At 32.5% G+C, this 13,751-nt stretch overlaps 1 protein-coding gene and 1 long non-coding RNA gene across 4 annotated transcripts; one reads left to right on the top strand and one right to left on the bottom strand.

The window, feature by feature from the left end:
• The first annotated feature begins 7,709 nt into the window (after positions 1-7,709).
• Positions 7,710-8,925, top strand: LOC135839359 (uncharacterized). Its single transcript, XR_010557584.1, has 3 exons — positions 7,710-7,958; positions 8,040-8,152; positions 8,240-8,925. It is a non-coding gene; the product is annotated as an uncharacterized LOC135839359 (long non-coding RNA).
• A 129-nt stretch (positions 8,926-9,054) lies between these two features.
• On the bottom strand, positions 9,055-12,029 carry LOC135839358 (pre-mRNA-processing factor 17). Of its 3 annotated transcripts, none has more exons than XM_065355350.1 (11): positions 11,807-12,029; positions 11,465-11,718; positions 11,171-11,390; positions 10,829-11,091; positions 10,656-10,752; positions 10,351-10,565; positions 10,165-10,273; positions 9,933-10,087; positions 9,721-9,854; positions 9,425-9,646; positions 9,055-9,347 (listed from the first exon to the last, which is right to left on the bottom strand). In XM_065355350.1, exons 2-11 carry the CDS (start codon positions 11,681-11,683, stop codon positions 9,170-9,172), a joined length of 1,812 nt encoding a protein of 603 aa, XP_065211422.1. In that variant the 5' UTR covers positions 11,684-11,718; positions 11,807-12,029; the 3' UTR covers positions 9,055-9,169. The 3 variants fall into 3 exon arrangements, with proteins under 3 accessions (XP_065211422.1, XP_065211423.1, XP_065211421.1); XM_065355351.1 differs by having other exon boundaries at positions 11,465-11,700; XM_065355349.1 differs by having other exon boundaries at positions 11,465-12,029.
• Positions 12,030-13,751: the final 1,722 nt, after the last annotated feature.

Here is a 13,751-nt window from a genome sequence, read left to right as displayed (position 1 = left end):
TTTTCTACTCCGAAATCAGAAATTTTAAAAATCATTGATCACATAAATATAAAAAATGAAGTTCATTAAAATTGATGTTCGATCTTATTTTACTTTTAAAATTATAGGTAAATTTTCTAATCTTGAAATAATTCCCAAGCCATTCGAAAAGATATTTTTTTTTTCAATTTTTTAAAATAAAACCATAAACTTTCAAAAATGTTTGATACCATTGTGCTCAGCGCAAGTTAAAATTTTGATTATTGTCTGACATGACCCCAATCTCTCCACAGAACAAGATTCCAATCTGGGACTGCTAACCACCTTTTTTAAAGTAACCATAAATTGCACCCCTATTTCAATTTAATCCATACTCTCGAGCATAAAAACGACCTGTGGCTGTACCAGAAAAGTCCACCAGTAGGTAAGTGATCAAATGCCTCTATGCACTCGATTGATAAATACATAGGTAGATATAGGTAAGTAATTGCCTAAATAAGCCCACAGAAAGTGTCGTACGTATTCTCACGTGAGTCGTATGTCTATGTATACGTCGTAACAATATAACGATAATAAAACTGCTGAGTATATATTTGACTAAATAATGTACATATAATATTAAGACAGTTTTTGACTACACGTCACGAAACATAAGCAGGAAAATTTTTTGTTTTGACGTGCGTAAGTAATAGCCCGTTATTAAAACACAGCATATCAACACCTGTCTGAGACAGTGACGTTTTAAAATTGTTTCAAATTTACCTACTCGACGATTATGCTAATACGAAGGGTTCCAAGTAAGCTTAATAGGTAGAAAAATCTGCATACAAAACTCGGCGATTCAAACGCCGCGATGATTGTTATGGAACATACTTAAACGTATAGAGATACGAGCATTTTTATGTCATAAACATGCGTTCGATAACCTACTCGTATGCATAGGTTTCTGGTTTAGGTATAAGTACCTACGTACACAGACACACATACGTAAGTATTCTAAACATCTAAAAATGCTTTATTTGATTCGCTTTTACAGAATTAGAACAAAGCCTTTATTAAGAGGAAATATGAAGATACATTGCTGAGGATTTTCGTATTCGATTAACATTGAGTAATCGAAGCTCCCACACATTCCAAATCCAAATATAGATTGAAAAAAATTTCTCTACTCGTAATTTTGACGCGGTAAATTTTCAAATGTACGAGTACAGATTTTTATTAATTTATGTAGACAGCACATGGTATGTACAATGACTTGTTCCGCCCTTTTTTTTGTCAACATATTGAATTTGGATTTTTTTTAACACGACCAACAAACACACGTTGAATTTGAATTTATCTCGTATTCCGATAATTTAAATTCCGAACATGTTGTTATTACCATTCCTAGTTCATCTATAAAGCTTTGGAAGGTCTGTAGGCTACTGTTTCGATATAACAACGAAAAACATATATAAATTGAAATTCGTAATTTTACCAGTGACGTAATAACTTGATGTATTTTCTCGATGCAAGGCTTCAAGTAATGTACCTTACCTACATGCAGTTGAGTTAACAAAGTGATAAGTAAAGTACATAGGTACAGACGTTGTTTTACAACTCTGATGGAAAATATTTTGAAAACAGATTATTTGCGTAGGTCTATTGCAAAGCGAAAGTAATTAGGTAGGTATTTGAAAGAAGATACACAACCGTTATTAACATGCTTATCTTCTTTTAAAATTAATTTTCTTTAGGCATATTGTTTTCAGCTGTGAACTATTCAGGAATTACGTGAAACGACTACCTATTTCATGTACTAAAAGTGGGTAACAAATGCTAAAAGTGCGTTGAGCTGGAATAAATATCCAAACGAAAAAGTAGAGACGAGTAGAATTACATGTAGGTAGCTACTGAATGTCTCCTAATTGTGTTTCTGTTTTATTTTGTTTTTCATTCCTCATAAATAAGACGAGTGGCGTTCGATGAAATGTATGAAAATTTGAGCTGGAAAATTTCGTCATTGACAAACATTTACCTACTTAAGTACCTATTGATAATTATTATTTTTAAACTAGTCGGCGACATGTTTTTTTTGACATTTCTGTACCGATGTTGCAAACTGGAGCTGTCGCCCTAGATGTTACTGTGTTATTCACTATACTGATCATTTCACCCGAGAGGGGAAAAAACAGCAACAGTATATAAACCAATAGCAGATGAGAGATGCTTTTTTATTCCAACAAATTAAATTTTCAAGATCAAAGCTACCTATACTACTTTGTTTTCATCTGGTAAAATAATATGATACCTACTTATTTCGAAAATAAGGTTAAATACAGCGTTATACCAACTGAAAATTTTCTCAGTTTGGATTCTGGGGTTCGAAAACAGTTCGTGCTTCATGTATAATTTTTCTCTTTTGAGGTAGAGACCTGGCGACCTACGTCGTACATACATGAGGTGTCAGGTGTCCGTCTAACGTAAGAGTAACCTCCTTTTGCTTGTAGCATAGGCAACCTATCTTGAATTCATGGTATACTTTTTAGCCAACCTGTTCTGTGTTTTGGCTTTCAGTTCATCTGTAGCTCTCAATTTTTGATTTTTTAATTTTTGTTTTTTTTTTTCTAGATTGAAACATTTAATAAATTGTATTCAGTAATTTGAAATGAGTTTTGTCATATCATACCTTTTTTCCTTCAGAATGAGTAGATATACGTATTCTTCAACCAAATTTATCTTGTTTTTAATAAGTAGACGTACATATAGGCAGAAAGTGTCAAAATTCAGCGTGACGCTCAGACGTTTCCTTGCGTTGAAAATTAGACAGAAAAATATTCATACGATTCGCAAAGCCTGCTAACTATCAACTCAAATAATAGGTTATTTTTCCCATATTTCAAATTTTCTTCGAAAAAAAAGTTTCACATCGAGACTTATTTCTACAACTTTTACATGACTGCGAACTTGCAGATTTGCACGAAGTAATTTTCAACGCGAATGAACATGATAATTAATTTCAAAGATTTTTACACCGCGAAAAAACGAAAACACGTTTGGGAATTAACGAAAATTTTTCAACAAGTTACCGAGATCGAATGAAATGCACGCGGAATTATAAATATTCTTTAGCTGACATTTATTAAAATTTTACGCTTCGTTTAGATTGTAAGTAAGATATGAAATATGCAATGAGAATTTTCGCTCATTTATTGAAAAATCACCTATAACTACGAGAACGAACGTTTTCATCAAGCTCCCACGTTTGAAAACTCCTCCAAGCTATGTATGTATATATCAATCCCCTGAGCTGACAAATCACGCCTACTCAACATACGAGTATCTTATTTTGCATTGCCAATTGTACCATAAGTTGAGTAGTTTGATATTTCAGTTGCGCTAAAATATCTCCTAATGCTTGCAATCGTGGAAAGTTACTCGTATGTATTAGTTATATATGAAGTCCATTCTACTTCTACATTCTCAGCGAATATCGTATAATAAAAATTGGTACCTATCTCTGCGTGTTTTCGTAACGATACTGATAAATACTGCGGATATTGTAGAGAAAATAGGATGAAAATGGTTTCTCGATAAAGCGTACAGGTCTATTGAAAATTGAGAACTAGAATAGGTAAGATGTCAAACATGTGATTGAGGGTAAAATCAGCCAAAGATGATTGTGATACAGTAAACCTACCCTAAACTATTCGCTTTTCTCGCATAATTTTCAATCCGAAAACACTGGCCGCCCGCACCCTTGTCGGCCATCTGACGAAGACGAATCACTCTCTTCGAAATTCCTCGTTAAAGCTCCATTTTCGTTCATTTTAACTTATTTTCCTATTAGAAAACACTTTTTAAAAATTCGACCAACATAGGAATTTTAAGCGTTGCTTTGATGTTTGTTATTTTGTGTAGTTTTCGACGACGCGACATTCGAGTATTCGGAAATTTTGTAGGTACCTAGTCAATTGTTGAACCTACTCGCAAAAAACACATACCTCGAGGTTAAATATTTCGGCTTTATCGGGAGGAATTTTCTTTCTATGTACATATAAGGGTATTAGGTTATGTTCTCAATTTCAGTACATCAAGTACATACCTAGGTAACCTATCCATCTTGGGTGTATCATCCCACTGCACCTATTTTATGAAATTTTAGATACATTAAGTAATTTGCAGTAGAGGTAGGTATTATTGTTACTTCACACGAAGTCGAACTAATTTTGCAAAATCGCGACCACAAAATTTGCCTCGAAGAAAATGAGTTTTCGAATCATTCAATTTGGTCTAATTGAAATTGAAAGCTGAAATTCGTTTTTTTCTTCATAATTTTTCGAAAAATTTGAAATATGTAAAATATAGTACATGGTATGTACGTATTGTGTATGTAATATGTAAAATGACATGGATATCCACGACACTTTCTTTTATAGGCTAATCGAAATTTCACTTTACAAAATAATGATTCATCGATGAATATCGTGCCCAATTCACAGCTGAATCATCGAAAATGTTCTGGCAAACACTGATATGGGTAACCTAGATTTTCAACCATTGTTCCAGCGTATTCAAAATTGGTATAACCTAATAATGACTATGCTGAGCTCATATATGATAGTGAGTAACTATCTCTGTTACAAAATATTTACATGTACCTACCTACTCACCTGCATGATAACCACGTGGATAATTTGTAACCCAATTAATTCAAAAGATTTGACTTGACGATTGCATTAGTGTTTATCGATGATACGAAAAAAGTACCCCATGTTCATACAGTTCCACCTGCGATTTAATTCAAAATGAAAGATAATATTATTGCCAGTTATTAACGGTTTTGTAAATAAAACGTTCATCTATCCGCGGTATATTTACCTAATTCTTAGATAAACATAATTGTGATGTTATGATAATCCATTTAAATCAACCCTTGAACAAAATGATCGAAATTTTAAAGTTACTTTCTCGATGACTTGTGGTTCACATAATCAAATACCTTCCCATTGCGGTAGTAGCCACAACCTGGGTATACGTACGTGTATTGAAACCTAGTATAAATTTAACAAAAAAAAATGTAATATACTTACCTACCTTTAGCACGTTGAAAACTTATCATGAAATAGGTACAAGTTAGGTACCTATTTAATTTTGTTTATTAGACAGTAGGTGAGCAAATGACTAGCCAAACGAAGAAAAAAATGACAAATTGATGAAGACTCTATACGATGTACCTATACCTACCTAGTACCTACCTACCTAATACTTAGCAGCTTGAGAGATTTGTTTTCGAATGTGTTGTTAAAAAAATAATTATTTGCATAGAATCATTAACATGGCAAAAACGTGCTTACCTATTCTATAAAGAAATATAGTTATTTATGCAATAAGAATAAAAAATGAAAGAAAAGAAAAAAGAAAAACGCAGAGATAATGGCAGAAATTCTTCAAGTTTTTTTATAATCATTTTTTCTGTTTATTCTGTTTCCTGGTTAATATTTTCATTTAAAGGAAAATAACGTTTTTCTGGAATTTGAATTTATCAATATCGAGAATACTCATAATATTTAATATCCTGCTTTACGCCTTTTCGCTGGCAGCGTCTTAAAGGACGAGGAATCTTTTATCGTCAGTTGCCAATGCATCTTTCTACTCGTTTAAGCATTCGCGTTATTAACGCCTCGAGGTGCTAAGTTGAATTAACGATGTTTATATTGAGTATACCTACCTATGCAAAATTCACGCAGCTCATTTGACGAATGCGTAGTTTGCGAAATATTTCCGCAAAATAGAATTCATTTGTTGCGTTTTAAATGTTAGGTAGGTACAATAAATTATTTGGATTTATTTCAGAACTATCTATGTAAATTCGTCTCGAAATCATTCTCGAACTCCAACTAGCGACGACATTATCAAGTCACCTAAAGGTATTGGGATTTAATTGGGAAATCACGCAAGTCAAACGTTTCATAAAAATTGAAAAAAAAATTTTCAACAATCTATGCAAAAAAAAGTATTTGATGAAAGAAGAAGTAAAAAAAGAAGTGGAGGCGGACATTTTACAAAGTGGGTTTTAGTTGTCACTATACGAGTAAGTACAACAAAGAAGCTCGTGAAAATTTAAGTAAATTTTCTGTTAAACAAATACTAATGGCAGCTCTACGGAGATTTGCAACAGAATGATATCCCCTCGGTAATGATGACCAAAGTATGGTAGATATTTAATTAATTATCTGATGTTCCACATTTCCTCATGTAGACGGACTAGGATATCTTAATGCATCACTATACAATTGCGTGGGAAAATAATTATGAACGTGTAGGCATTTAAGTATATGTACGCTAGTTATTTTTTTATACGGGGGGGGGGGGGTTTACAAAGACAATCTGGGACTTCTCAGATAAATTATTTCTTGAATTTCATGATTTTTTTGCTGTTAAATTTTTAAGGCACTGATAACAATATCCACAGACATGTAGACGTATTAGGTACTAATACATAGGTAGTAATAATGATTGTTTCGTTAATTTTGTTTTATTAGGTACTTTTTAAAAAATCTGAGTTGAAGGATTTTTGTACGACTATTTCCAATAGTAGGTAAGAGTTCTTATCCTCTAAAGGAATTTATAAGTGTTTCTTTTACTCTCTCTCATTTTCTTCCCACTGTAATACAAAATAGGTAACGTATTTTATCTACAATTCAATTACATATAGTAAGATAAAGGATTTTCAACAATGTTGAGTTTGTTTTTGAGTTTTTCGGTTACTTTGCTAGGGGAAATAAACCTCAAAATTTGTTGAAAATCTCTCATTATTTTCCTGTTGTTGTTGTTAAATCATAAATGATTAAAATGATGTACAATTTTTAGTGTTATTTGCTAGAAGGCTGGTGGTGACAGTGCTTAAATACTTCAAGCTCTTAAAAAGATTTATTATAATTAATTCTCAAATTACATACTTATTTTTAGTAAAAAAAAATCACCATTCAATGATTTTTCAACAAAATGTTCACAAAATTGATTTTTTGAGTTGCAAGTTACAATTACAACATTCCTCTCACTCAAAACTTGAAAAAGATTCACAGAAGTAAAACATGCATTCTATAGAGGTAGAGGTCAGGTTTAAGGCATTACACATTAAAATCACTTCATATTTAAGTACCTATCTTCAAAATTTGTATTTTGTATATATGTACCATACCAATACCATACCTATTACGTTTTTGCTTTTTGCATTACACAAAACAAAAACTAGTAAGTAGTCAGGACGTCAGGAGGAGGTATTTTATTTCTTCAGAGTTTTGTTTAAATTAAAAGTTCCAATTTTGCGTGTAAAAAAACAAGGAAGACAGAAATAGAAAATCTCTGAAAAGTCCATGATGAATTGATTTGCCTATCAACTTGAGTAGTCCCTCCCTCCCTCCCTCCCTGTTACTCTCAGAAGAGAAGATTGCCCGCTAGGCCGCTAATCAGTAATCAGTTCACTGCCAATGTGACTGGTGACGATGATTCTAGTCCTACGGTTTGACGCTTGAGCGAGGCCGCGGCGACTGCGAGCCGGCGAGCGGCGAGGCGTGAATTTTTGAATTTATCATTTTAAAAAAAAATTTAGTCATGAAGGTAAATTTTTGAAAAAATAGTAAACAAGTAATAACGTCTTTCGATTACCGTTGGTTATTACTAGCTGTGGCCATTATCCAGGAATGTTTACAAATCAAGTGATATATTTTTATCACTTGATGCTGTTTGTGTTTTGTTTTGAATTTGATGAATGATTCTGATTTCAGATTTTGACGTATTTATAATCCTTGGTTCAAGTTCTATCTTTCCGTCAGCATGTGAATATTTTCTTTAGTTGACCCATCTTGAGAGTTCACCAATTTACAGACAATAATTCAGTGATTTTTCTATGATTTATCCGAACGACGCGTCAATTACGCCTCGATTTTGGTTACAGAATGACAACCCACACTGGCGATACACCTCCAAACATCAAAGTATTTTGCTTAGTACTTGAATATTTCGTTGTTAAATTAAGTATTATTCAACTTGTTTAATGTACCTATAACTTAATGTAGGATTTAGGGCAAGATTTCCGGAGATATTTGGAGCGAGGCAAATTTAACGAGGAAATGACGAAAGCATTGTTGACTTTATACACAGAACGGGAATGGCCCACGAATCCGAATGAGTATCCTTTTTTACCTTTAGCCGTGGTTTCAGTAGATTATTAGGTGTATTTCGAAGTTCGGGTTTGTTTCCTTAAATAGTATTCAAGATATATTTGCAGAAAACTAGCGGAAAATTGTAATATTTCACTTCAGCAAGATGGCAGTGAATTGAAAATTGCCAAGGAGAAAATCAAAGATCTCGAGAATACAGTAGCTAAACTTAAAGAAGAACTATCGAAATGCAAGCAAGAGAAATCTGGCAAAAAAAACAAAGATTAAAACAACGCATTCCAAAATCAAACCCATTTACAGCAATATTTTGCCATTTTACCTTTTTTCAAATTACTACGAGCTTACATATGTGTAAGTAGATGAATTAGAGTATTATTCTTTCCAATCATTTATTTAATTTTGACGAAGTGTTAAATCATGAAAAACCTTATTCCATAACCCTATGTACTTAGATAGTCGGTTTTTAGTTTAAAGTGAATCCGATGTATGTATGTATTCATTACTATAATTTAGTGAATTAGAATTGACCTGTTTATAGTGTGCGTTTACCATTACTACCATCTTCCAGTTTACTATTTCATTCCAATCTGCATGATTTTTGTTACCATTTGTAAATAATTCATATTTTTTAAAAAACAGATCTTCATAATATGTTATTACTGTTAGTTGCAATCGTTTATTTTTAATATTTATGTTGATTTTAGTTCATTTTAGAAAAACTTTCTTTGTTTATAGAAAGATCCTATTTTGATATCTTCTGTATTAAATGGTGTTATTATTGTTCTGTTTAATATTGCTTTCGGTCGTAGATTTATATTCGAATCTCAATTCCATGCCTTCGGTTGCAAAATACTCGTACGTTCTTTCTTCTCTTTATTTTATGCTAATAATGATCTTAAGAATTCAAAACTATACAACAAAATTAACAATTTATTCGAAAATTAAACACTCATATTTTCACAAACTTTGCATATTTACATGTAAAAAAGATCATAAAAAAATATAACTCATAAACAGTACCGTCTTTAATCCCAATATTTGATTACCCCATCCCATCCAGCAGTAGCAACTTTACTGGTTTCATGAGGATGCCATAACACAGAGATGCAGACTTTATCGTGAGCTTTCCATTTTTTGAACAGTTTCGTCGTTTTCCAATCCCAAACGTAACATTTGCCATCAGCGTCACCAGATATTATATAGCTGTAACATGAATTTCACGATTAAACTGAAATCTACACTACAATACTAAAAAAAAAAAAGAACAATATTTTACTTGCCTCATATCGGGAGAAAAATCTAAAGTACAAGCATAACCAGCAACCATATGGCCAGAGAACGTCTTCTTCCTATTGAGTTTGAATCGATTCAATGCAGAAAAAATTACAATCTTGTTATCCATACTTTGGCAAGCTAACCATTTTTGATTTGGAGACGTGGTAACAGCTGGCATCGAATGCATACTGGGATCTGCTATGTATTTCATATCCACAGGAATATCCCTACATCATGATACAACGACTTGAGTATCGATTAATTTTGGGAAAAACAAACATTTGAAATTTTCTGTACATACCATTCCCAAACTCTCAAACTTTTATCATCAGAGGTAGTCACAAAACGTCTATTTTCATCAACAAATGTAATGGTATTGACAGCTCCCAAATGTCGATCGTATTCTTGAGTAATCTCGCCACTTCTGGTATCCCACTGCATAAAATAACGATATTTAAAATTTAGTTTAGATTAATAATTCATTATGAAATATCCATCAGCGAATATACTTACGCAAATAATTTTCTTGTCTGAAGTACCGGCAACGAATAAATGCTGCTTTTCGTTGTCTGGATGGAATTTTACACAATATGGTATCTTTCTACTAGTGAAACGTGAAACACAAGCGCCAGTTTCCGTATCCCATAATTTAATATATCTATCATAGGCTGCACACACACAGTTGAAAATAAAATAAGTACCGATGTTTGATATCAAAAATTTCGTTGTATCATTTTAGAATTACCTGCAGACAAAAATTGAGTGCCATCATTATTGAAACATATGTCTCTCACAGCTTGTTTATGACCATAATAAGTCCGCACACATCGTCGTTCATTATACACTTCCCATAGCTGTAACATAATTTCCATCATTACATCAATATTCAATATTTAATCAAATGCATGAGTTCTTCAAAGTCTGCACCCACCTTGACTCTACAATCCATACTGCTCGATAATAATAAATGGGCTGATTTCGGGAACCATTTAATTGCCGAAACTCCTTTTGTGTGACCTTGCCAAGTGTGTATATGAGCTTTCGGTAAGAAACATTTTAAAGGAACAGTATCCGATCTCAAATTCACACCAACATCTTGAGGAGGATGAAGAAAACTTCTTCCTTGGTAATCGAAAGCATCTTTGACTGAAATAAACAAAAACGTACTCGTATTAGTCGTATTAACAAAATGATATAATGAATGAATGAAAACATCAATAAGCACTAAGAACTTACTGTGCAATATAGTTTTTTCTTCAAGCAACTTGTCGTCGGTGTGTTTACGAATTTTATGCCTTTTAGCCAAATATTCTTCCAATTCAGCTTGTTCTTCCTGTAATATCAATCACGGTCAACATTCAACATTTTTCATAAAATTCAACGAAGTACTGATATTATTTTACACAAACCTGTGACGGCCGAATATCACGTTTTTCATCTACAAATGCAGCCCATGGGCCAGTGAAACCTTCAATATCAGAAGGATCCATATTTTTATTTCTCTTTCTTTTATCAGAAGGACGTTTGTTAAGTTTTTCAAACACAGTTTTAATTTGATTATTGGCGTCATATTTCACTTCAGCTGCTTCACCGAAGTCCTCTATGGCCAGTCTACTAACAATGTTGTCACTCCCCGCCGAATTCTCGTACACGGTAGGATCAATCGCATATCCTAGAAGGAAACACATTTCATAGATTTCGATTCTCTAAAAAATATTTTTCATTTTAAAAAATTGAATAGGACTACGAACCAAAACTACTGAAAGTTCTTCTTTGATTTTCAAACTGGAATTCGTTAACATGAGCTTTTTCGACAAAACCTGACAATATATTTCTTTTAGATTTCTGTTGTTTACTCAAAAACGGATTTTCAGGGCCGACTTCAGGAGCAAACAATTCATCACAGCTTAAATTATAAGCAATTTCTTTCGTGGTGTTATTTAAATAACGAACACCGGTATCTGGGTTTCCCTGTAATGAAATGAGTTCAGTAATTAATACAAATAATATTGCAATTCTACAAACATGAAACTGAATCTACTCACTATAGGAACAACATCAGGAGCAGAACAAACACTGATGGCCAAACTTTCCGATGGCTTTATTCCACTCGAGTCTGTTGTTGGAGCTTCGGGTAAGATCTCTGTCGTATTCGCCGATTGCGATCCTTTGGTATCAGTTTCAGGAAGAACTTCATGTTCGGCATTATCGTCACTACTTCCTTCATCATCGTCAAAACCGTAATTCACCAACTTTATACTCATTTTCAATCAACACTTCGCTAGCAAGGATAGAATCTCTGTTATTCAAATAAATTGAAAATTCAACCCGAGAAAATCAAATAAGAGTGTCAACTTGAATGGCGAACATCAAATCCATCGACTCACCATGCCACCAGTAACTTATTAACCACAAAACATGTTTTGAAATTAGATCTATCAGAAATGTTAATATGTTTATAATGCTCAGAGAAAGTCGATCAAATTATTTCAAAAGAGCTGTAAGACTCAAAACTCAAAAGCATAAAGATTAAAGAATACAAATTAAATTATTTAGAAAAAATAGAAAAAAAGTAAAAACACCTTCTCAAGTTGTAATCAAACTTTACAAACGCGAAAGCATTTATTTTTGTACGGATGTCAAAATACGTTATACCGGATAATTTAGTTGCGCGAGATACGCACTCTAGCGGCTAAAAATCTTTTGATTAGTTGATCTTCGCCTCTTCGGTCATATTGGTTGCGTTGCATGCATTACAAGGCACACTCAGGCATCAAAGAATACGTAAATCTCCGTTGCGCAACCTTCAATGTAAATGTTGACTAGTTTACCTACTTATTTTGAGGAACTAGTTTGAAGAGAAATTATTTGCCAAAATGTGAAAATTAGCAACTATTTTTTGCTATTTTCAAGAGAAAATTTATTGACTCGCTGAAAGAATTACGGTAACGTAAAAAATTTTCTTTAAAAAAAATCATGTTTTTGTGAATTATTTAAATTTTAGAAATGCGCATTTTGAGTTTTCGTTTTGACTAAATTATTTGCTTAAAAAATAAAGAAGCCAGGCCGCCACAGTCAACGTTTCTATATGTAGAAAAAATTCCATTAAACGATATTTTTCCGTTTTCTGAACGTTTGTTGTTTTAGTCTCCAGTAAAGTATAAAATTAAAATTATATTTTCAAGGCTTGAAATTGGTGATTTTATGTTGAGGTTGAACCGTTGAACTGGTTGAAGACAAAACAAAAGTGCACAATATGCTTGCATATGATTGCTTTATTCGCCTCGTCCAAAAATCGCGTTTTAATCAGAACATAATCGTATATTAGTAGGTACTGGGAAGGTATACTTCTTACCTCAGAGATGAGAGAACTCTTCAAACGTAAGACACAAAATGACAACTATTCATTCCAACTCAAGCTTCAATTTTGTTTATTACGTTACGTTTTGATTTTGATCATCGTATGTACTAAGTTTTCAATTTTTTATAGGTACCTAGTTACCTACCTAGCTACTACACGCACGTAGGTACCGTTTTAAAGTCATCGAGGTAACTATCTTCGAGCCTTGAGTGAAAAGTAATTTTTTCAATTTTTTATCCAAAAATTATTTGTGCTAAATAGCTCAACTGACCTTATAATACACTTGCATAAATTTGTTGACTATGAGCGTTCATTGGCCTTTCGAATATGGAACTTATTGTTGCTGTAAAAATGAATATTAATGAACATGAAGATTCATTCTGACCTGATTTTTTTACGATTTTCTAATTTACATGCGTCGCGCCCAGTAACCAAGTACCATATACTTACATTTTTATTTATTTATTTATTTATTTATTTTTTTTTTTCGATTCAATAATTTTAGTTTTTTTTTAAAGTAAGTACATGTAAGCATACCTAGTTTTTTAAAAATATCAACGTTGTTGTTGTTGTTGTTGTTGTTTTGGCATACCTACTCCACCGCACTTCAGGTGACGCTCGATAACGTAAAAGCTATTAAACTCAAATTTACAGATAAGTAATACATAGATAGGTACGTTGATATTTATTAAATTCGAATATTTAATTCATATTTCATTCGTCATAATTGTAACTGAGCGCATTTTATTTATTTATAACCTTATTTCCAACAAAATGTTGGAAGGTAATTTTTCATTAATTTCAACAAAAAAGTATAATACATATTTCGTACAGTGGTAGGTATTAGTTTGATGGTTTTCAAATTTTTTTATCATTTTAATTAGGTATTCAATTTATTTTGAAATCAAGTATTTCACTTTGTACTAAACAAAATATTGATGAGTTCGACAATAAAAAAATTCCATCAGCAA

This window comes from Planococcus citri, chromosome 3 (assembly GCF_950023065.1).
Source record: "Planococcus citri chromosome 3, ihPlaCitr1.1, whole genome shotgun sequence".
NCBI classification, from domain to species: domain Eukaryota; kingdom Metazoa; phylum Arthropoda; class Insecta; order Hemiptera; family Pseudococcidae; genus Planococcus; species Planococcus citri.
The sequence above is the reverse complement of the archived record's forward strand: the minus strand, read 5'-3'. Positions and strand labels throughout refer to the sequence as shown.